At 51.8% G+C, this 24237-nt stretch overlaps 2 protein-coding genes across 3 annotated transcripts; both read left to right on the forward strand.

Moving 5' to 3' along the window:
• Positions 1–64: 64 nt before the first annotated feature.
• On the forward strand, positions 65–5600 carry TIRAP (TIR domain containing adaptor protein). Its single transcript, XM_053963252.1, has 6 exons — positions 65–289; positions 3224–3307; positions 3779–3879; positions 4058–4112; positions 4386–4994; positions 5135–5600. The coding sequence occupies exons 4-6, from the start codon at positions 4106–4108 to the stop codon at positions 5176–5178; spliced, it is 660 nt and encodes a 219-aa protein (XP_053819227.1). The 5' UTR covers positions 65–289; positions 3224–3307; positions 3779–3879; positions 4058–4105; the 3' UTR covers positions 5179–5600.
• A 78-nt stretch (positions 5601–5678) lies between these two features.
• DCPS (decapping enzyme, scavenger) lies at positions 5679–23584 on the forward strand. 2 transcript variants are annotated; one of them, XM_053963248.1, is made up of 6 exons: positions 5679–5918; positions 7375–7543; positions 15477–15622; positions 18170–18283; positions 22236–22346; positions 23139–23584. In XM_053963248.1, exons 1-6 carry the CDS (start codon positions 5694–5696, stop codon positions 23403–23405), a joined length of 1032 nt encoding a protein of 343 aa, XP_053819223.1. In that variant the 5' UTR covers positions 5679–5693; the 3' UTR covers positions 23406–23584. The 2 variants fall into 2 exon arrangements, with proteins under 2 accessions (XP_053819223.1, XP_053819226.1); XM_053963251.1 differs by lacking the exon at positions 5679–5918 and adding an exon at positions 6191–6360.
• The last annotated feature ends 653 nt before the right edge of the window (positions 23585–24237 follow it).

A 24237-nucleotide genomic window follows, 5' to 3' on the forward strand; every position in this document is an offset into this window, starting at 1 on the left:
AGCGGCCCCGCCCTGCCACCCGCTGGCGGCGGAAGGGGCGGGGCCAGGCGTGGGAACGCGGCGATGCTCTCGCGGCGCTTTGCGAGGCTATAAAGGGCGCGGGCGCATGCGCGGTGCAGTGGCGGGCTGGGAGGCGGTGCCGGGCGGGTCTGTCCGTCTGTCCGTCCCGGCCGGGGCCGCGCCCGGCCTGGCGGTGTCCCCGTGCCCCTCTACCCCTCAGGGGCTTCTCCTCCGCCAGCTGCCGTTGCCTGGGTTCGTGTATGTGCGACCGCATCTCCAACCCTATGAGGTACATGCGGTGCCTGGGCCTGGACGGCCGCTATGATGCCTTCAAGCCTATGTGTGGCGGAATTTTGGTGTACTTGGAGCTTTCCAGGAGAAAAATAATTCTGTGTTTTCTGGGTAGCTGCGCACTGTTCTGTACTGGCACCGTAAATGAAACATTCGTAGTGATTTAGGGACAAAATTAGCCTTATTTTGACAACAGAACCACCTTTATTTTGCCCTGCCTTGCAGCACCTGGTCTTAATTCCTGAGGCAATCCTGTAAACCACAGGTTCTGAAACTCCTGCTGCAGGGACTTCAGTGTGGTGCTGCTGCGGCTGGGTCAAGGCACGCTGTGAACACAGCTGTGCCTGCTTAATTACTCCTTTATTAATGATTATATTATTGCCGAGGTAGGCAGGAGGTTGATCCCGATGGCGCTGCCTGTTGGGGTTTGGGGTTTGTGGGCTCCCTCTCTGGGGTTTCGAGGTGGGGTGACTCACACAGGTGACTTGCCCTCCTCTGGGAGTTGATTTTTGGGGTGGTGGCAGCAGTGCCGGGGAGGGACTAATGGGAAATGGGTCCCAGTGGGATGAGTCCTGCTGGGCCCATGACTGGTAGCCTGTGGGTCCCTGTGGGGCTCACTACCACTCTGCCTCGCGTTTTTTCCTTTGGGATTTGGCCACCTAGGGGCCAGCTGGTGTCCCCTGCTTTGTGGAGAGAAAGGCAGCCGAGGTGGTGGCAGGGGGTGGGGAGGAGCCCGGTGTCTCTCAGGGAATTCATTGCATTTTTGGGCACAGGCTGTCCAGGTTCCTCTGGCTCTCACGACAGTGTTTGAGGGTGGGCTGGGGGCCCTGCAGGAGGATCCTGCCTGCTCCTGCACCCCCAAGGTGCCTCCCAGGGCTCATAGATGGCCTGGCTTGTGAAATCCTTGGGGATGGAGAGGTGTTTATGGCAAGGGGTCAAAGCCGTCAGGGAGCCCCCCCATTTCACATGTTTTTGTGCTACTGTGCCCTGGTCTGTTGTTTTGCTGAAGGTGGTGGGTGAGTAGACATGGAAATACCTGTGGAAGCCACAGCCAGGTGGTAGCATGGAGGGAACGTTCAGTGTCTAACAGGAGCTCTTCAAAGACCTGTGAGACCCAGTGGTAGAGTGGTCATTTGGTCCCCAAAAGCCTGACAGATGCTGGTGGGTGTTGGGGGATCTCCTGACCTTCAGTCCTCCTTCCCAGGAGACTCCAAGGTCCCTGGGGGTGAGGAAGCAAACTAGTGTGCCACGCAAGGAGGTGGATTCAGTCCTGGGGCACAGCTGGCTCGTGGTGGCATTGATGAAAGGGAGTCTTGACTAGCCCTGGCATGGGGTGTTGAGGTTAAATGAGGTGGGCGGATATTTTTGAGGGTCAGAGGACATGGGGCTTCTCCCTGAGGGAAATACTTCCCTTCAGGCCTGGAGGTGTGGGGGTTGTTGTCCCAGTCAACTTGCAAGCAGATGGGGGACACTGGGGTGTGTTTTGGGGGCAGGTGCAGCAGTCCTGAAATTGGGGTGATGGGCACTGGGCACAGACTGCCCTCTCCATGAACACCTTGAGTTAGGTGAGCATGACCGTCTGCCAAGGCCAGGCCTTCAAAGGCCAGTGCTTGGAGCAACCTGGACTACTGGAAGGTGTCCTTGCCCATGGCAGGGACTTGGGACAAGATGATCTTAAGGGCCCTTCCAACCCAAAGTATTCTGGGGTTCTGTGATTCTCCCTGCTGGGGTGGAGGTGAGAACCCACCGTGGTGGGTCCAGGGCCAGCCCCTGCAGGTTGGGGACCCCAGAGTGGGAGCTGTGGTACTGTGTTCAATGGGGGTGTGATGGCCACCACTCCAGGGTTAACAATGAGGGTGATGCTGACCCAGCTTTGTGCTCTGGTCCACCCTGGGCTCACTCTGGAGGTGCTCCCATGCGAGTGCCAGGGCTATGCTCTCTGGCAATCCAAGGTCAGGGGGCTTTGCTGTTATCCAGGGTGAGGACTCAGATGGGAGAGGGAGGGACACATTCTGTACTGGGGCTGGACCCCCAGGCCCCCATCTCCTGCTGTCCCATGGGGTGTGGGACAGCTCCTGGATCACCTCCACACTGTGCTGGGCCAGTAGCTTGGCCACAGTGACACTGCAGCTGCAGGTGGTGGGTTTAGTGTCCACATCAGAGGCCCAGGCATTTTCCCCTAGGCAGGGAAGAGATGGGGAAATCTGTGCCAGGAACAGGCAGTCAGAGAGCTGGATGGGCATGCAGGCCCTGGAGACCCCCCCCCCCCCAGGTTCTTGGGGGATGGAACCAGGACTCACCTGGAGCTCATCTCTCACAGGGCACTGAGGAGGAACCGCCAGGCATTGGAGGGGTTGAGGATGATGAGGAGACAAAGGCAGTGTCAGTTGTTGGCCACCACCAGCAGTACCACAGGAATGAGACCTGGGGAAGGAGAAATACAGGGGGCATTTTGGGGTGGAAAAATGACTTGTTAGGTAAATTTAACTCATAAAATAAGTGTGAGTGGCAAACATGGACCTGTCTGTATTTAGTCAGGAAACCAGAGAGGAAAACAGATCTGAGTGCTGGTGAGGGCTGGGCGCTCCGACACCCAGGCAGTGACGGCATGTGGCGGATGTGGGAGGGAGGCCCTTGGCAGGGCTTGGCTTCCCCTCCCTGCAGTCCTGGCCCATTTAGCCTGCCTGTGCTTTCACATTCCCCAGCAGAGGCTGGAGCTGCTGGCAGCTGGGGGCACCTGGGTGTTCGGGGAGCTCCTCCAGTCTGTCCCTGGGGAGGCAGGTGGGTGCCTCTGCCGTCATTTCCAGCCCAGGGCAGCTTCACTGGGAACCGCTCCTGGATGTGGCAGCTGCAAGGATGGATCAGCCTCGCCATTCACTGCAGATCCCATTAGACTGCAGAGTGGACATTCTACCTCTCCCTTCCCACCCAGGTAATCCCAGAAGATCTTTCTTTGCCAAACCCAGGGGCTGATGCATCCTCTTCCCTGCTCCAGTGCCAGACTCCTGCATTCCAGGTAAGCATCCCTCCAACTTCCCCCCACTGCTCACTGTCCATGCTCATTGTTCCAGTCACACTTGAGCTTTTGGCTGTCACTAAGTGATGACACTTGGGCGCTGCGGTTTCCGTGGGTGTGCTGAGGTTTTGTGGGCATTTCCTACAGTCCTGGGCCGGTTTTGGAGTAGGGGAAAGGCTTCAGCATGACTTGGGGTGTTTCATTTCGGAAGAGGTGATGCCAGCAGTGGAAAACAGCAGCTGTTTGCCATGTTGCTGTTCCTGGGTGTCCGCAGGGAGTGTCTGGGCTCCCTAAACCATGCTGGGAGCACAGTGCCGAGGATGGTGTGAGCTGGCAGGGAACAGACAGGAATGCCAGGGCAGGCAGCACCAAGGATGCAGAGCTCTGGGCATCACCCACACTGCCTTTGGTTTGCCAGCACCCAGTCCATCCCTGGTGAGCCCAGCTCATTCCCACTTCTCCCCTCCACAGGATCCTTTTCCCACTGATGGGAATGAGGGTTTCTCCTCCCCATACTCTCTTGGCCTCGCTTGCTGCAGGTGTTTATCTCCAGTGGAGAGAGCCAGTAACAGGTAAACGTTCCTTCCCAGCACATTTTGGGGAGGCAGATGTGCTGGGGGTGATATTGGGGCTGTAAGAGCACTCCAGAGGTGCCAGTCCCTGGAACAGACCACACTGAGCTTCTGGGGCTGAGACTTACCATGAAGCAGTTCTTGCTCTCAGTTTTTTGTTCCTCTTTTCTGCTCTCAGGAGAGGTGTCCTGCTGGCAGTCAGTGGCTGAGCAGCGTGCTGCCCACTATGGCTGGTGAGTCTGGGAATAAACCTGTTTCTGTCCCCTCCCTCACACCACGCCCTCCCCAGCAGAACACCAGGGTGCCCATGGGCTGCTCCTCACGATGCCACAGCATTCCTGTGTTGGTGGCAGCTCAGTTTCAGGGACCAGGATGGTTTTGGGGATCAAGGTGAGATCCCACTCACCCCTTGCCATCTGGGGGCGTCCTGCCGATTCAATGATGCTGTGCTTGGGAAGTCCAGGGGGTGCTGAGCCCCCAAAACTCACTGTGACTTCACTCTGCAGGTTGGTTTAGGCGGCTCCTGCACAAACCCAAGCCCAGCTCAGGGGAAAGCCTCAAGTCCAGCCACTCTGCTTCATCCTCGCCTTCCTCCTCCTCATCATCCTCTGCCAAGAGCTCCAGCTCTTCTCCTGGCACGAGCCTGGCCACCAGCTCCATTTCCCTATCGCCTGTGTCAGTAGTGGACATCAGCGCCTCGGACAGTCCCCGGTGGGACAAGAGCTACGACGTCTGCATCTGCCACAGCGAGGGGGACGTGGAGCTGGTGTTGGAGCTGGTGTCCTACCTGGAGGGCCAACCCGAGAGCTTCCGTTGCTTCCTCCAGCTGCGGGATGCGGTGGTGGGAAGCGCGGTGGTGACAGAGCTGTGTGACGCCGTGCAGAACAGCCACTGCTGGGTCATGCTCATAACCCCCGGCTTCCTGCAGGACCCCTGGTGCAGGTACCAGATGCACCAGGCCTTGGCTGAGGCTCCCATGGCCAACGGACGCACCATCCCTGTGCTGAAGGATGTGGATCGCAAGGATTATCCCAGGGAGCTGCGGAACATCTACTACATCTACATGGCGCTGAAGGAGAAGAGCTTCAGGCAGATCAGAGACACTGTCATGCACTGTGAGTATCCTGTGGGATGCTGGTGAAACATCGGTCCACTGGGGTGCGGACCGCGGGAAGGGACCAGATGCCATACATTTATTTAAAGTTGATTTTTAGAGTAATTGTATGCTAATGGAGCTCATCTGCTGTCCCTGCAGACCTCCAGGAACTGTGCCGGAACTCCACAAAAAGCATGGAGTAGTGCTGGGAGCAGGCAGATGCATCCCCCTGGGCATCATGGAGCTGTCGCCGTTGGATCTGGGTGTTGGCATGTCCCATTGGATCTTGAGGTCAAACCTGAGCTGCTCAGACCACACCTGGGACCAAGGATAGGGAGTTCTCCACATCCATGATGGACAGCAGACCAGAGCCCAGCACGTCCCGGTGGCCAAAATCTCCTCAGCAGGGACAGGGCATCTGTCACACAAACACTAAGCTCTGGTATCGGGTGGTTCTCAGGGTCGTGAGAGCTCTTTGCGCTGGGCATTCTCTGTCCTGAGGGCTACGGGACCCCTACTAAGCTGACAAGGTGCCTGCTGGGCTGCGGGCAGGACAAGATGAGGCAGGCAGTGACGTTGCACGGAATCGTTGCGACTACGAAAATGCAGAAATTTTAAATGTTGATGGTTTTCCGTGTTTTTGTCTCAATCTCCCGTTCGGGCATTTGTGGGAGAAGGAGCCGGGGGGTGCGCAACCTCCGAGCCGCCAGGGGGCGCGATGCGTCAGCGCGCCCTGAGGCGCTGCGCGTGCGCAGTGCGGGGGCGGGCGCGAGCCATGGCGGAGGGCCCGCAGCCGAAGAGGAAGCGGGAGGAGGAGGAGGAGAAAAATGGCGGGGACGCCACTCAAGGCGGCGCCGCCGCCGCTTTCACGCTCTCGGACCTGCGGGTGCGGCGCGTCCTGCGGGAGTCGGCGCGGGACAAGATCGTGTTCCTGCACGCGGAGGTACCGGGCAGTGGGGTTGCGGCCGCCGCCATTTTCCCCGCTGAGGGCACGGCCCCGCCCCCGGGCACCCCCGGTCATCCCGGCCCAGCCTGGGCCCGGCCCGCTTTTCCAGCCTGGCCCTGCCCGAACCAGGCGGAGCTGGCGGCCGAGGAGGCGGCTGGAGACCTTATTGCAATCCTCTTTCTTGTTGGTATGATTTGGTGCTTTTGGATTCCAGCACGTTGTTCGTGCTTGATAGGTAAAGTGTCAATGGATTGCAAGCAGCGTGCTGATTCTGGGACTGTAAATACTACAGCCATTACAGGAAAATTTGCAGTAATTCTTGGGCTTGTGCGTGGCGAGGGAACCATGCAGCTGCCTCGGCACCTGTCTCCTGAAGATGTGCCTCCAAGCAGGAGATGAGGACGGGGAGGTTCCAGGCTGCTTCTATGGTCTCGAGTCGGTGGGAGGCTGCAGTAACTGAACTGGGCACAGATCTGCTCTGCCCTGTGAGCGTGTCAGGAAAAGCCACAAACGCCAGAGGTTTATGTTTAAAAGGAGATAGAAGAGTCTTTCAACTTTATTCCAGTGCAGGGAGAGAGTCCACTGGGGCACACCCGCAGGGTTTTCTCTCTCGAGGTTTCGGAGGGCGCAGCCTCCCTTTTATCCTAGCTCCTGGCTGTATGTTGCCTGTCCTTTCCCCACTGGCTGAGGTACCAGCGAGGTACAGCCTTCCCAAACCGCCTCCCCATATCCTCCCTTGAACCTGTCATCTTCCCCTCCAAGTTCAGAAGTTCAGGCTTGTGTAGACCCTTGTCTCTTTCAGGAACCAAACTGCCCAAAGTCAATAGAGACATTAATACCCATTTCAAAGGCATTAGCACCCATCAAATTGTTTGTAAAGGCATTAGCACACATCTTCCTTCTCAAGCTGACAGGGTTGGTAGCCCCAGGTGGTGTGGTGAGGCCTCACCTGGGTGTGGTACAGACAGGAATGATGCTGGGGGATGTCCCACACCCAGCACCTCCCAAAACCAGCACGCTGAGGCCTCTGGATCAGGGGCTGTGGTTCCTTGGAGGAGGGCAGCAGTAAGTGCCCCCTGCCCCAGAACTTGCTCTCTGACTATGATGCAAATCCCCACGCCTGCCTTTGCCCTCTTCCTGGGAAGTGTCAGAGATGGAATTTTTGCTGTGGGTCAGCAGGAAACCTGGGTGCATCCGGGGAGGTGCAGACGGGCTGAGTCATTGCCCACATCCCCTGCTCCCCCAAAAACCACCACTGTTCCCTGGTGGGGAGCAAATTCCTGCTGTGCTTCTGGGCACATGTGCTGTTTATTTTTGGATGGGTGTCTGGCCTGCAGGGGTTTGGGCACGAGGGCTGGGGGGCTGCGAGGTGTCTGCCATGATCCCTGACCTCAGACTGTCCACCCAGTGCTGGATCTATGTTTGCTGATGACTTTATCCATTCATATTCCAGAGGATTGGCCTCTCTGGAGAGGGCACAGATGCTGTAGTCATCCTGGAAAAGACTCCTTTCCAGGAGGAGAAGATCCCAGACCTGCTGAAGAAGCCCATGAACGCAGAGCTGCAGATGCACAATGACATTTACTGCACCTTCTACCTGAGCCCTCCCCCGGAGCTGAGTGGTGAGTGCCCTCAGCCCTGCTCAGGGATCCTGGTTGGGCAGTGAGATGCCAGGATATGGTTCCTGCCCATTCCAGAGGGGAGGATGCAGTGAGATGGGCAGGTGCCACTGCTGGACCTGGATGTGTCACCCTGGTTGGTGACAGCAGCACAGCTGGCCCAGGTGGGGAGGTCAGTGGTTTGTTGCCACGCTGAAGGCAATGTCTCATCCCGAGGCTTTGAATGCTGCCCTGTTTCATCCCTGTTTTCCCATGCTGTGGACATGTGGCTCAGCTGATGAGGCACTGAATGGCCATTGCTTGATGACCTTGTACATGAAGGTGCAGAAAGGCTCAGGGGTGTGAGGGCTCTCTGTGGGTGATTGTCAATGCTCTTACTTGGGTGAGAGAGAGTTGTTTCCTTCCAGAATGTTTCTCTTGAAACAGTCTGCAGGGCACATGCAGCTGCTTCTCATCCCATGGTGGTGTCTTTTTTGTCACCTGGTAAGGACAGGCAGCTTGTGTCTGGGGGAGGATTTAAGTACTAGTAACCTCAAGTTACTAGCCCTTGAGGCAGGGTGAGGCAGATGAGCCTCACCCTCCTGAGGATTTCACAAATCTGTGTGTTATAAAACTGTTGATAACCAAATTTGACAAGGACTGATGGGCAGGTTGGGGAGCTGCAGTGGAAGGCTCTCACCCTGTGATGGCACTCTGGTCCCAGTGGGAAGGTGTCCTGCAGTGATGGTGCTTTCCAGCTGCCACTGGAAAGCTGGGCTGGTCTTTGGGCACTTCAGTTTATCACAGAATTCCAGACTGTTTTGGGTTGGAAGGGACTTTAAAGTTTGTTTTGTTTCAACCCTCTGCCATGGCAGGGACACCTTCCACTGTCCCAGGCTGCTCCAAGCCCGTCCAGCCTGGCCTTGGGCACTGCCAGGGATCCAGGGGCAGCCACAGCTGCTCTGGGCACCCTGTGCCAGGGCCTCCCTTCCCAATATCCCATCCCTCCCTGCCCTCTGGCAGTGGGAGCCATTCCCTGTGTCCTGTCCCTCCATCCCTTGTCCCCAGTCTCTCTCCAGCTCTCCTGGAACCCCTTTAGGCACTGGTAGGGGCTCTAAACTCTCTCCAGAGCCTTTTCCTCTCCAGGCTGAACACCTCCAGCTCTCCCAGCCTGTCTCCAGAGCAGAGCTGTTCCCATCAGAGCATCTCCATGGCCTCCTCTGGACTTGCTCCAGTGGCTCTGTGTTCTTCCTGTGCTGAGGACGCCAGAGCTGGAGGCAGCTCTACAGGTGGGGTCTCACCTGAGCAGAGCTGAATCACCTTCCACAATGAATTCTATGTCAATGCTGGTTCATATTCAAATTCCAGAAATGCAGTGATAAATTCCATGTCAATGCTTTCACAAACACAATAACAGCCAAACAGGTTTAATAGTCAAAATTAATCTGAGTGCCTCAAGTAAGATGTTGTTGCAGGGCCAAGTTAAACTTCCAGGATGTTTGATGTGCCTTTCCAAAATGCCCTTGTTTTAGCTCTGTTCCCACGGTGTAGAAGGGAGCACTGTCTGGATTTGTCAGCTTGAATAGTGCAAAACTTCTTTTCTCCTGTGAAGGACTCAAAGGTTTTGTTGTTACAGTGAGTTTCAGTCTGAGGAAAACACCATAACATGTTGTAGGAAGGCTTTAAAGCTTCTCTTTTTTAGCTGGGAAAGCTCCTGCTTGGGTGCCTGCTGTATTCCAGCCCAGCAGGAGTTGCAGTGATTCCCACGAGGTGGCATTGCAAGACTGAAATCTCCTGGGCTGCCTCCAGCTCAGCCCTGCCAGCCTTTGCCTTCCTCACAGCACTTGGCTGCAGCACTGTGTAACTCCACATTGCTCTGATAACAGAATTCCTTATTTCGTTTAAGGCTTATGCCAGGTGCAAAACCCCTCCTGCATGTTTGAGTGGGGAAGAAGCCTCTGGCTTTCTCCAGCTTTATCTTTTTAATGACTTTTAAATTTGTCTTTGAAAGGTAAGTTTTTGTAGAAATATTAGCCAGTGGTGTGTCTTTGCTTCCCACCCCTCTCCTTGGCACTCCTCAACTCGCTCTGGGTGCTGAGCAGCCCCAAGCAGATCAGGAGGGGGCTGTAGACCCTGGAGCTGCTGTTCAGGCTCCCCGAGTCGGATTGCAGAGCAAGGAGGCTTCTTCTTTTGAAGCCATTAGCAGCAAGTAGCTGTTTGGTGGGCACATTGCATGAGCTGCTGGTGGGTAGCTGGGCTGGCACTGGGGAAACAGCCCTGTGTGTCAGGAGGGGAAGGAAATTACCCTTTGGAGCTGAGTCACAGCCCAAAGACGTAGTTTACATGAGGAATGTGGGTTAAAAACCTAAACAGGAAGAATTGCCTGTAAAGCTGCAGTCAGGGTTTGACTGACCTGGGATGTCCAGTGATAATGTGGAGACCCAGGGAGCCCTTGCACGGGGTCTGTTGGCTCCTTAGTTGCGGGGTTAGAGTTACAGGGTTTTATCTCCTGGTACTTGGAAGTTTACACTTGGGTACAAGATACAGTAAAATATTTTGTAGAAAAGGCCAGTCTTTGGCATTAAGCAGTTTCTTGGAACAGTCCTGTGTTGTGTGATGAAGGAATTTACCTGGGGGATTTCACAGTATTCTGGGCAGCTGAACCCTGCCACACTCAGCCTCTTGCTTCTGAGGTAAGATAGACCTTGAGACAGAGGAAGTGGTGACTGTGGGTGACTCGTGCTGATGCCATGAGGAGCTGCCTCCAGAGCTTGTTTTCAGTGCTGCCACTGTGCTCCCAGGTATCTGGGGCTCTTCATTCAGCTGGAAGTAGAGACTTCCTTCACTCTTTCCCCACCTCTGTGTTGGCCAGCAGGAGCAGGGAGGTCATTCTTCCCCTATACTTGGCAGTGGTGAGGCTGCACCTTGAGTGCTGTGTCCAGTTCTGGCCCCTCAGTTTGGGAAGGACGTTTTGATGCTTGAGCATGTCCAGAGGAGGCAATGAGGCTGGTGAGGGGCTTGGAATACAAGTCTTGTGAGGAACAACTGAGGGTGCTGGGGGTGCTCAGCCTGGAGAAAAGGAGACTCAGAGGTGACCTTATCACTCCCTACAGCTCCTGAAAGGTGGCTGTGGCCAGGTGGGGTTGGGCTCTTTCTCCAGGCAGCACTGACAGAGCCTTAAGCTGCACCAAGGGAAATTTAGGTTGATATTAGGAAAAAGTTTTTTACAGAAAGAGTTCTGGAATGGCCTGCCCGGGGAGGTGGTGGAGTCACTATCTCTGGATGTGTTTAAAACAAGCCTGGATGTGGCACTCGGTGGGTGCCAGGGTTTAGTTGAGGTGTCAGGGCATGGGTTGGACTCGATGATCTTGAGGGCTTCTTCCAACCTGGTGATTCTGTGAAGAGAGTCAGGTGCCCACGCAAACCAGCACAGGCCCCATGCAATGATGACTTGTTTGTATGGTGACACAGGGAAAGGGAGGCCAAAGCATTTTACTTCAGCAAATGACTCTCTCTGACCTCAGAAGAGACATTTCACTTGGGGAAGATGAATTTCACTCTTATGAGATTTTTAGGTCTGGGAGCACACTGGTGTGAAGGTAGCACCAGATGAGTCTAGCTCATCTGATTGATTTTACTGCATGTGTCAAGGCTAAAATGGGAAATAACATTTGCAGACAAGCCAGTACTGGTCAGAGTTTGATGGGCAACCGAAACCCATGGAGTGAGGAGAGGGGACTTTGTGAATTTGTGGGGAGTAGTGTATCAGAGCTGATGTGACTGTGCTACTACCAAAGGCAGGCATGTGCATCTTATTTTAAGGCCACTTTCTGAATGTTGCCTTGATTTAAGGAGTAGCTTAAGCCTAGATGTGAGAGGAACCCCCAGCCTTGGCTCTCCCCTGCAGGGAGAGCAAGGGCTGATTTCAGAGAAAGGGAAACATTTTCTGAGTACCAAAGGTTGGATTGTAAAAGCCAGATGGTTCAATATGCATATTGCCTGATAACATCTAATTCCTCACACCCATTTGCCAAGGACAGCTTGATGTTTGTGGCAAAAAGCAGCCTCTTCGTGCCTGGCTGCTGTGGGAGTGTCTTTCTCCCAAGCTGTGCTGGTGTGATTTAAGGGCTCTTACCAGTCCTCTAAGGAGTCTTTGCTCCCTGGCTGCAGGCCGAAGCTTCTTATCTTTTTATCTTAAGATAAAAACATAATAAAACAAGCACAATAGGAGAAGCTCTGGCTCCATTGCTCCAACATGAGGTGGAGAAATTGTGGGAAAAATGGGAGAGTGTGGAAGGAAAGTTTTCAGTCATGCAGGAAGTAATCCACATCTGGTTTCAGGCAGTGAGGAGCTGGAGAAACTTGTAGGAGCTGCAGTGGGAAGGCTGGTTCTTCTCCCTGCGTCTCCATGCTTTGGCTGCCTCTGGGATTTGCCCAGCCAAGGGAATTTCTTGCATTTACACTTAAAAAGCTCGAGACTGAAGCTGTGGGAGCATGTGGGGTGGTTTGGAGGATGGTGGGAGGTGTCATTGCGCTTTGCTCTGTGTTTTGCAGGGGTGGTAAACTGCAAGTTTCCTCTTTGCAGTGCCTGTTGCAGCTAAAGTCCACTGAGCTCCTCAAGTCCTCCTGCCTTGAGCCCCAGGGGCCAGGCAGCCTTAGCTGAGTCCCTGGCAGCATGCTTGGCTTGCCCTGGCATGTGCTGGCCTTGGAAACGGTGAGCTCTTGCAGGCTTTATCCTTTGCAGCTTTAATTCATTCACTAAAGAGTGCCTCAGCTGTTTGGGACAAACCATGGGCATGCCTGGCTGGGGCTGGGTTGGGATCCGGTGTTCTGTGTGACTCCTCTGCAGTTGTGATCATAAAACCAAATAGAAATTGTTCATGCAGAGGGGGAAGTTATGTGTTACATATTTACTTAGGGCTGCATCCAAGGCGCTGTCTTCCCATCTGATGGTGAGAAGACAGCTCAGAGCTGAGTGCAGCAAGAAAGAGGGAAAAAAAATCTGCAAGAGCTCAAATGTCGACCTGCCTGTTGTTCCCCTGCCTTGGCACCTTCCTGCACCTGATGGTGAGGTTGATTAGGGGACTTATAAAGGAAAGCTCTGCTTCCTGTTAGTGAAGAGAGGAAAAAGCACCCCTGCCCAAAAGGAGAAATAGGTTGTGTCTGCCCTGTGTGCTTCTCGTGGCTCCCTGGCAGGGTTACATCTGTCTAAAACAGGCTGGCAGTAGGTGTTAATGCTGCAGTGGGGTGGGAGAAGAGAGTGCGAGGCCTCTCTTCACTGATGTGCCGAGCTGGAGGGGGATTTTGGCAGAGCCTGGGAACAGTGTGGCACAGAAGGGGATGAGGCATTGTTAGTGAGCTTGGTGTGCCCTTTCCTACCTGCATGAGCTCTCTCTGTTCATATTTTGTCCTCTCCTCCTGACAGCAGCTGCATCCAGCCTTTTTACCCTTAAGTTCCCCAAATGGTGTTCTGATTTCCCTTTTGTCTTGGGTTATCTTCCTCACTTATTTTTAGCAGGAGAGGGGAGAACTGTGTGCCTGGTCAGTCTGAACCTCCTTTTCTCTTGGGCAGTTGCTGAGCACTGTGGGGATTCCTCTCAAATGCCTGTTGTAAAGTGACCAGCCTGGGCAATTGTTCTCTGCCTCCTGCTCATCCAGGTTCCTTCAATTAAACCTCCTGGCTTTTTATAACCTCCAGTTAGCTGACGGTCAGTCCTGTCTTCCAGAATAAACCACAGATGCTCTGTGGTGGCCCCGGGCCGGCGTTCAGGAACAGGCTGGCTGATGTGACTCAGATGTGAGCAGAGACAATCCCTGATGCTTCAGCCAGCTTAGAAACCCACATCACGTGTCCAGCAGTTCCCTACCCCCGTTTCCAGGCCAGGGCAGGTTTTGGGTGCCCCACGGCCTACGTGCTGCTCTGGTGCACATGGAGCCTGCCAGGAGCAGACTTGGAAACCGGAGTGTGGCTGTGTGCCAGCACTGGAAAGATCTCGGGGCGAGCCTGGTCTCGCTGTGGAGGTTTCCTGCAGCCAAGCCCAGGCTCGGCTGTGACTTGGCATCCTGTGTGCAGCTCCTAAGGACTGTCAGGCTCTGAGCAGGTATCAAACAGCCTCTCTGGCTGCAGTGATTGATGCTAATTAGCATTGCTGGGGCATTTTGGGGTTGATGAGACCTTTAGAAGGGAAATAATCATAAGTGAACCACAGCCTTTCCTCTGCCTTCTCTTCCAAACATCTGCTCAGCTGCAGCTGCACATTAAGGAGTTCTATGATCTCTCATTTAAAGCACCCTGGGCTCTCTCCGCACCATGAGCAGCCACCCCCAAGTTGGGGAGGTGCCAGGGAAGCCATTATGGGTCCCCTGCACCCCACGCACTGTGGTTATCAACACCCAGCACTGAGGGGCTTCTGCTGTAGTTGTTGCTCTATTTTTGGGGTATGAAATCAAATTGTGAAAGTTTCAGCCTGAGGCTGGCTGTGGTATTTTATCTTTTGCCTTTTTTGTTTTCTCCCCAGTGCTTTGCTGATCTTTTTAAGTGAGGAGAGCTACAGCCTTGTCTTTTTTCCTTTAGTATTACATCATCCTGCTAGAAGTGCTAATTGAGTCCTGGAAAACAACCTTGTTTGAACATGTGTATGGTGGGAATCAGACCAGACTGCCCTTGTGGTTTGCATTTTCATATTTCATGTTACCAGCATTTTCCTGTGGACTTCATTAAGCTGGGTTTGGCATGGAATGAAAAGGCAGAGTCTCTCAGATTGTGCAGTGCTGACCTTAAAAAAACAGAAAGCAGAAAACTAAAAAATACTCAAACCACTCTAAATCCTGGCTCTGGGAACAAGTAGGTGTTTATATTCAGTGTCTAGCTAGCCTGTATATGTACTTAAGCACAACTTTGCTTCCCTGCTGTGTGTGCAGCCCGTGGATTTCTGTGGCAGACCCTGGGCACAGACTGCAGTGTTCACAGTGCCCTGGTCACTCGCCTCAGTCACTCTGCCTGGGATTTGCCCAGACTCAGGGGGCTTTTCTCCTTCATGCACTGAAGTTTATAGCAGCTCTGAGTCAGCTGGGAAGGCAGAGACACTCCTGTGCCCTTGGAGCACCTTGGAGCTGTGGCAGGCTCCATATCACACATCCAATCTTGGCCAAAGACGGATATTTTCTGTGTGTTTTGGCCCTGTGGGTAGGATGTACTGCTACCGACATCACAGCTGCCAGGTTGACAAGGTGAGCACTTGCATCCTGTTCAATGCCACAGAAATTACCGCAGCAAAGTTCAATCTTGAGACAAACAGAAAATGTTTTCTTTTTGCCAGGGTAAATACTGAAATGCTTTTTGTGGGCAGAGGGTCACTCAGCCCTCTTCCCTTGGCTCATCCTGAGCTGTGTTGACTTATCAGCTCACGTTGCTTGTTTTGAATCTGTCCCTGTGCCTTTGACTTCTTTGCCTCCTGTACTTGGGGCTCGAGGCCAAGCTCTCTGACTGAGCTCTGGGAAGAAGCTACTCCTTGGAGTTCATCTGGGTTTGTGGCTGGATGAAGTTGCTGGGTGCGTCCTGTGAGCTTTGAATTTAAGTATGAAGAAGATGTGTCTCTGTCCCCAGGGTGGTGTTTCTGTCCTGGTTGTTGACTGCACATAAACACTGCCCTGGGAGCCCCATCTCTGCCCCGATGTTGCTAATAGGCGTGAAAGAGTGAGTGTGGAAAAACTCAGACAGCAGAGTCCTCCACCTGAACTGGAAAGACAGGCCCTGGCTGCGCCCTTGGCTTTTTCTTCCTCCAGAAAAGCAGAAGCTGTGCAGGAGGTTAAAGCACTTGTTTGCTTTCCATGTCCATTCTCCTTCACCCTCTCTTCAAAATGTCTTAGTGTGGCATTTTTTGGAAGGGAAAAGAGATTTGTTGGGGACTGAAGGAAGCAATGTGGTTGGTAACTCAGTCATTGTGTTTGTTCCTAGAGATCAAAGCCACAGTGGTGTACCCTGCCACGGAGAAACACATCCAGAAATATCTCCGTCAGGAAGTGCACCTCATCCGTGAAACCTGGGAGGATTACAAGAACATAACCCTGCCCTTCATCCAATCCCAGAGCTTCAGCATCCAGGTATGTGTACCACGCCCTCTCCTGCAGACACAGGTGTCTTTGGTCTTCTCTGTCAAAATGCTGCTGTCAGAAGGCTTCTCTGAAGCCCAGGCTGGAGAGCTGGGAGTGTTCTGCCTCATCTCCCTGTTGGTTGCACTGTCAGCTCCATAGTGCTGTCCCCTCTTATTTGGTTGGCTGGGACATCCTTTTCCATCTTTGCAGAAAAATGTTTGCCTTGGAGCTGGACTTCAAGTTGCCTTTCCCAAGGTTTCTGGAGAAACTCTGAGTCTTTTTCTCCTTTCCAAAGTTGGCTTCCTGGGTGTTGGTCACTGGGCTTCTTAGGAGTTTCTGGGTTGCTGTAGGAATGGAAAGGCACAGATTGTGCTTGGATTCCTGCATCACAACTCACTCCTCCTGCCATTCAGCCCCAACATAAATGGAATATGTTTCTATATTCCATGTGATGAAACTGTTACTTTTAGTGTGCTACCTGCCCCAGGCAACCCCAGCTTTTTCCTTGGCTTTATCCTTTTTGAGTGTTCATGTCTCTGTCTTTCTCCTTTAGAGACCAAACGAATACAAAGCTGTAGGGATCAATGCATGCCAGCCTTTGCAGAAGGGGGATACTAAATCCTGGGGCTGCTGAGGCTCTCCATTAAAAATAACTCCCCAAAACTAGCCATGAGCCTTAGATTCTCCCCTCTGCCTTCCCCCATCTTTCCTGCTGCCTTAAACTGCAGCGTTTATTAGCTGGAGAAACACAAGTGTGGGTTTCTTCCAGGCCAGCCTTCATGGAATATTTTCTCTGTGCTTTTGCTCCCAAATCTCTTACGTTTCCTGGTGTAGCAGCTGCCTTCAGGAATTGCTTGAGCTCTCACTCTGCTTCTTGTGAGCTGATTTCAGTGCATAGAAACATGTTCCTGGTGACCATCAGGAGCATCTGCTGAGAAAGCATGGTCAGTCCTTGACCTCTGGGATTTAATAATGCTGTTCCTTGTCTTTATCTAACTGGTTTTGCCAAGTGGAAGGGGAAATGTGAGGGGTGACAGAAATACCAGGGGACTACAGAGGCGTCTGTGTTTCCTGCTGGAAGATACAAAGTGTGGGGGCTTTCAGGATAATGGTTTTATTGTGGTGCCAGTCCCTGGACATGTGTTCTGCTTGCTAGGCTTGTGCTGGGAGCAGCAGGAGCAGTCAGCCAAGGACCTGCCCATCACGAGGCAGCCTTGTATTTAAACTTTAATTCATCTGATCAGTGAACTTATTTAGGGCACTAATAGCTTGGCACTTGTGATCAGAGCAGGCTTAAAAAGCTCAACAAAAGGCAAATGTCTGTTTTCTGCTGAGCTTCCCTCTGAACTTCCCTCACGGGTTATGGAACAGAGTGAGCTTGTGCTGTGTTTTTGAGAACCACTTGAAGAATCTAATCTCTAAGATGATGCTAAGGAGAAAGGATAGCAATTTACACCAAAAATCCCAGATCAAGGGACGAGAAGTAGTTTTTTCCCTCCAGATGTATTCAGGTCAGTTTGCAGCAATCCTAAGTGTTTATTACATTAATGAAACTCTTGATGGATTTCCCCCAAAGTGTCTGGTGTGCACAGCACTGCCAGCCCAGCTCATTTGGTGTATTTCTGAAACTGGCTGCACCTTCCCTACCCACCTGAAGCAGCCAGAATATTTCAGACCTATATTCGGTGAGGAAAAGGATGTTTCCAAACATTTTCAACTTCAAGCTTTAGCAATTTCATGCTGCCTTGTGTTACCACCTTCCAGGAACCTGGCTGAGGACTGACTCTCTTGCCTGTCCAGTACTTAAGCTAGGCTTAAGCTAGAGCATAACATGAATTTTGGAAGTGTAAAGAAGGATGCTGGAGCTGAGGCTGGGAGCCAGGGAGAGCAAAGATGCTTTTCTCTGGTCTTACTCTGTCACTTATCCCTGGTGTCTTCCATTTCCATAACTCTTCTCTGAATGGTGCTTTGCCTTGCAGGAGGAGTGCGGGGGGATAACCAGAGCAGGGATTACAGGCAGGCTGGAGGCTGGAACCTTAAGTATGGAAGAAGAAGAGTGGTGAGCTGTTTTCTAATCAGCCAGAAAGCCAAGAGACATGCATTGCCCAAAAAAACCACAGGCCTTTCGTATCCTTGCAGAGAGCTGCCAGCAGCCAGAGCTACATCCAACTCTGCTCCTTCCTCTTTGAATAGGGAACAAAATCAGCCAAGTTCCCTTCCCAGACCTGATTGTAAAGATTTTGCTGCAGCTTGGGGGGTAAAAAAGATGTAAACAGCCCCATGGTGCTGCAAGAAGTGTGTGCTGAGCCCCACAAGAGCTGGGTTCCATTATTTTTACTGAAGTGCTCATAATATTCTGGAGTTTATTGGTTGATGAAGTGTTTTATGGCTAATTAATTATAAATTATTTGGTCATCTAAAATAAAATTGGCAGGTTTTTTAAATATTCTAGTTGCAGAGAATGTGCAGTAATCTATGAGCTAGGGCTAAATGCACTTGAGGTGTTGTTTTTTTAATTCTCTGCTGATTTATAAATCTCACATATTTGTCTTTCAGTGGGTGTATAATATCCTGGAGAAAAAAGCTGAGGCTGATCGAATCGTCCATGAAAACCCAGATCCTTCCAATGGCTTTGTTCTGGTTCCAGATTTAAAGTGGAATCAAAACCAGGTTGGTTTGCTCCTCCAATGCTGCCTGTCTGAAGGTAATCCAGAGGAAATGTCCACTTTCAGACTTCTAAGAGCACCCTGAGAGAGTCTGAGTAGGTTTCTGTGCACACTGTTGTTAGTTATGGCATTGCCAGGGCCTTTTAGCACAAGCTCATTAGGGATGCTGCAGACCCAGGCTGTTCTTTCTGCTGCTGAGATGTATTTATTAGGTTCACTTTCACTTGTCCATATCAGCCCAAATATTGTCAGGATGTGTTTGAACCAAAATCCTCTGTATTTGTTCTGCTGAACTTGTCTGGTTTTTTCGTGTTTTTGGGTTTTGTTGTGGTTTTTGGTGTTTTTTTTTTTTGTTTGTTTGTTTTTTTTTTTTGTTTGTTTTTTTTTTTTTTTTTGTTGTTTTTTTTTTTTTCCAAACCTTGACTTGAGGTGCAAACAGACAGCTGTGTTGTCCTTTGGTTGCTGCAATTAACTCTCCTCCAGTGTTAAATGGACGGTTCTTGGCTGATGAGCAGCTGCTGTACCCCGTGTGGGAGTGGCCACTTGGTGAAAGTGATTTTTAAGACCAGGCTGTAATTCTAAATTGAGAATTATTCCTTGAGTTCTGGCTCCCTTTCATGCTTTAAATTTCACCTGAAACTCCATACATACACCCTTCCCTTGAAGTTGGTGGCATCAAAAAAAGTTCACATTGTGTTTCTCATCCTCATATGCCTCTGCAGGGGGCATGTGGTGAGAGTTGCTGTATGATTAAGACTTAGAAATGGAAATTAAAACTCAAAAAATGGGAACACAAGCCTGCTGGTGGGCAGCTCCATCCTGTGTGTCTGTGCAGGGAGCAGCTGTTTGTGGTGCAGAGCTGAGTTGTCTCGGGGAGTCCCTGCAGGGCAGTGTCTGCTCCCTGTGAATTCCTTGCACATTGGTTACTCCAAAAATCCCCTGTCAAGTGGTGATGGGGTAACTAAGCTTGAATTTCCACTTGGTCACCAGAGGCACACCCTTCTTCCTGATGAGATTTTGCAGCACAGGGGATACATGTCCAGCTTGTAGGATGTGCCCTGTTCACTGCCCTACCAGTGGAGCAATATTTAGGGATCCTAAAACATGCAGCATGTCCCTTTCCTGGCTGTGAGCAAAGCCTTGGTGGATATCCTTGTGTGCTGCAACCAAGCTTTGCAACTCACATCAGGATTGGGCTAAAATCATAGATGGGCTAAAATCTGTGCTTTGGGTTTCTCCAGAAACCTGCTGCATCCACATCTCCCAGCTGGCATGGTCAGGGAGTGCCTCAGTGGTAGGATTTGTCCTTAGGGGAGGTTTCCCTGTGTTCCTGTTGCCTCTTGGAGTGCTGAACAGGATCTTCTGGACTTCTCCACAATTGCTGGGCTGCTGTCTGCACCTCAGTCATCCCTGGAGCTATCCAGGCCCTTTGCACTGCTGATCTCCTTCCCAGGCAGGCAAGACAGCATCCAGGTTGCCTTTGAGCCAAGGAATTTCTTCTTGGCTGTGGGTGGCACTGAGCCAGAGCTGATCCTGACAGCCTCGGGGTGGCCAGGGAACACAGTTCCTTCTGCCACATCCCACCTGACAGGCAAGGCTGCTGAATGAAATCAGGGAGGTGAGATGCAGCTCTCAGCAGGATTCTCCGAGCCATCCCTCAGAAGTCCTTTCAGCAGTGTGGCCTCGCTCCTTTAGTCCCTGGCCCACAGATCCTATTAATTCACCTGCCGTTATTTCAGACTACTGGATGAGGGGGAAAATTCCCTTTAGCACTGTGAAATCTGCTGTCCTCAGCCTTCTAGGTGCTGCTGCCCAACGTTCATAATGGTTTGAATTGGTTTCTTGGGCTGTTTTTTAATTTTTTTTTTTTTTTTTTTTGTCTGGATTTTTTTTTTTTGTCTGGATTTTTTTCTTTCACAACTTTTGAGTTGGTTTCAAATCTGCAAGGAGCCCTGAGGCGTTGCCTGAAGTGATGCCTGGCATGACATCATCGCCGGCCTTTTTAACAACAGGCTTATTTGTTTTAAACAGCAACATGCAGATGTTGTTCTGAGGAGAAGAGCTGTTTGCTTTTCCTCTCACCAGCCAGCCTGGAGCCAAAGAGCACAAACTGATACACCGTCTTTTTCTGGAGCTGTGCAGGGGAATCAAATGGAGCCCTGAGCATGGCTGTGCTGGCTGGGTACAGGAACAGCTCTGTGCTTTAAGAGCTTTGTGAAGGATCCTGAGAGCGTCCTCTGAGATGAGCATCTATTTCCAAAAGCTGCATTGGGTTTCTCACAGCCTGGAAGAGATCTGCTGGATCTCAAATATCCAAACCCTTTACTTTCCAGTGTGTATATTATAAAGCCACTAACTGAGCTGGAGGAGACTGGGATTTTTATTTTTTTTAAAGTGTAATGATTCACAACTTTGTGTCGTGTTAAACATTGAATGTGCTGAGTGCTTCAGGGGATGCCAAAAGTTTGTCTGAGAGCCGCTCAAGGGACGTATTCTAACTGCCCTGGGTTTGTGCAGTGACCAGTTAGGTCTTGAAAATTGTTATTTATAGAGCTGATGGGATTCAAAAGTGGCTAGCTGTTTGCACAGTGGAAAAGTAGTGAGCTTATCACTGGGGGAGTTTTCAGTTTCAGTTTAGCCACTGTGGTTTGTTGCAGTCTGCAGTGGTGGTGGACACAACCTTCCCTGAGAGCAGTGGGCAGGAGCTACGAGAGCACAGCGCGCACACACACACACACACACAGAGCAGCTCGGCTGGGAAGGCACGGGAGGGTCCAGGCATGGAGCTCCAACACGCTGAAGGGGTCCAGGGCCAAAGACAACGGAGAGTCCAGGGTATAAATACGGGAAAAGAGGGGGCAGAGGAGAGCATCTGCATTAATGGTCTTGAGGGCACAGGGGTGCTGCACAGGGAAGTCACTATTAGGGAATGCTAGGATGGATGGGCAGAATTACATAAACCAGTGGGGTAACGGAGAAGGGAGAACTTACTAGAACATGAACACATGAGGGTTAAAGGGAGGCCAACGGGCCAATGGGGAGGACAGAACTGGTACAAATTAACATAGTGCTGTAGAATACCATGGTGGAAGCTTCTTTCCTCACCCTGAGCTCTGAGGAATGCCCAGAGCCTAAGGTGCATCTCTCCAGGGCATTGCTGTTGCTTTTCCCCCAGTAGGCTCATAGGCCTCAAGAGTGGTTCATTGTAGAGGTTCATCTGAGTGGGCTGCAGCTCAATTGTCACTGAGAAATCTGTGGGGTGTGCATGGGGGGTGCTGGCAAGGGCTTAGTGACTCCAGATATCTGGATGGCTGCCAGCACCTGGTGTCCAGCCTCCAGTCATCCAGACAAAGCGTTTTTGAGGTGCTCAGGAAGATGTGAAGGTGGGAAGGGCAGGACAGTGCTCACAGTGTGAGAGGACTGGTCACTCCATCTGCCTGTAAAGTGGAGAAAGTATTTGTGATCCCACTGTTTATGGGCTGGGATGAGGCTGTTCTCTTCTGGTCATTTCTGGACAAAACCCAGTTTCACCAGAAATACTGCTTTGAGGTGCAGTGGGATTATGGGTGAGCTCATCCCATACTGTGAGATTCAGCCCCATATGAGTGTTGAGGACAAGTATCCCAGTATGACACAAGAATCCCTTTGTAACACAAATATCCCTGTATGACACAAGAATCCCTATGTGGCACAAGTATCCCTGTGTAACACAGGTATTTCTGTGTAGCACAAATATCTCAGTGTAACACAAATATCCCTGTATGACACAAGAATCCCTGTTAGGCACAAATATCCCTCTGTAACACAAATATCCCTGTGCAGCACAAGTATCCCTGTATGGCACCAGGATCCCTGTATAACAGCCTGGGAAGCTGTGAATGGTGAGTCAGGTCCAAAGCAGTGCTGTCTCCATGTGCTCTTTCTGTCGCCTCCATCCCCACCCTGTGTCTCTGCAGCTGGATGACCTGTACCTGATCGCCCTCGTGCACCGCCGGGAGATCAAGTCTCTGAGGGACCTCACGGCCGAGCACCTCCCGCTGCTGAGGAATGTCCTGCAGGAAGGCAAGGTGAGTGTGAGGCTGGTCCCACACTGCTGTCCTGGCTAGGGAGAGCTCAGCTGCCTCTGCAAAGGCACTCCCTGGCTTTTCTGGCACAGCATCTGCCTGGGGACTGCTCCTCAGGAGATAATGAGTCATGAAACAGGGCTGTGTTTCCCTCTCTGCCCGGACAGCCTGGCTCCTGCTCTCCATCAGCACCTTCCCCAGATCATGCCACGTCCAGGTGCTGTAGGAATGCTCTGTACTTCCCGTTAGCATTGAGCTTTTCATATTAACAACCCTGTCCCAATCCCTTGCCTGTTCTCACTGGTTGATGTGTTTTTCCACAGGGTGTGTTTGGGAGATGGATGTGCAAGTAGCTTCTCTTTCCTTCTCTGTGTTAGAATTTGGAAAGTAATTGCACTAGGGAGGGTGGGAGATTAATTAAGAGATTAGTCAGGGGATTGCAGCGAGCAGAGCCGGCGTGCCGGAGTTTGCCATTGCTGTTCATAGCTTTAATTACACTGGCTGGTAACGGATCCCTGTTACTTTTCCAATGAGTTGGAGTGATAAGGGTGAAAGGGAAAATGATACGGGTGGATAGCACATCCCATCATGGAGAGATAAAAGTGGGGCAGCCGGAGGCCTCACTCTGTCCCCGCAGAGGCTGAAATGGAGGATGGAGAAGAGTTCTGTCCTTCCAAAAGTCCCCCTTTCCCTTGCTGTGAGGAAGCTGAACTCCCTTTCGTGCCGTCCAGGGATGCTCTTTCCCTTCCATTCCAAGGTTTTGCCATTGCTGAGCTCTCCGTTTCCCCTCTGCAGGAAGCCATAGTGAAGCGCTTTGGCGTGCCCGGCTCCCAGCTGCGGATCTACCTGCACTACCAGCCCTCCTACCACCACCTGCACGTGCATTTCACTGCCCTGGGCTACGACGCGCCGGGCAGCTCCGTGGAGAGAGCCCATCTCCTGGCTGATGTCATCGACAACCTGGCCATGGACTCCATGTACTACCAGAAACGGGCTCTGACCTTCCCCCTGCGGGCTGATGAACCCCTGTTTAAGAAGTTCCAGGAGGCAGGAAAAGTGTGAGGAGGCAGAGGTGTTTTTGTATAATTTTTTTAAAATAAATACCCATTCTTGGGTTTTTTTTTAAGGTTGTGTTCCTTTCATGTTTTTAAACTCTGTTTTTGTACAAGGTGGGGCTGATGATCCTTTGCTATGGAAACCGTGTTTTCTGTTCAAGTTCATTAAAACAGTAATTGAATAAACCCCTTTGAGTGTGCTGGATTTTACTTCAGACTGGGCACCTGTGGGATGCTGTGAGCAGAGGGGTTTGGGTGGGAGTGTATGGTGTGTATCCATCTTGTCCACCTGTCCCCAGATGCCAGCCCAAATAGGGTAATAGGTAGATGGACAGGTCCAAAAAACCCTGCTATCCTCAGAAAGCTTCATGTGTTTCTTTCCTGTGGATTTACCCCTGGGAGTTAGACTGTGCTTTCCTCAAGCAGGGAGGGGTGCCTTGCTCCAAAGAACTCCAGTGACTAACCCGAGTCCTCACCCTTCCTGTCTGACTGTGTGGAGACAAGTGCTGTGAGCTACCTGATCCCCAGCCTGGGAACCATCACCCCTCTGCTGCTCCTCAGTCATCTGTGTCTGAAACAGCCTCGTGTGCAGGGGCAGCCCCTTTCTGACAGAGGCTGCTTAAGGGTTTGCAAGGATTATGGGTTAAAGCCCCCCAGAAATAAATAATGGTGCTCTTCCTCCTGCTAAGGTGGAGGCAGGGAAAGGGAGAGTGGCAGGAGTTGGATTCAATGATCCATTGTGGTGAAAGACCCAATTTCTCTTATGCAGGGAGCTTCCTTGGCCACCTAGCCATTGGCTTCCTGGCCGCTTCTCCACTGAGCACCAACCTCTGAAAACT

The sequence above is a fragment of the Vidua chalybeata genome, chromosome 23 (genome assembly GCF_026979565.1).
Source record: "Vidua chalybeata isolate OUT-0048 chromosome 23, bVidCha1 merged haplotype, whole genome shotgun sequence".
NCBI classification, from domain to species: domain Eukaryota; kingdom Metazoa; phylum Chordata; class Aves; order Passeriformes; family Viduidae; genus Vidua; species Vidua chalybeata.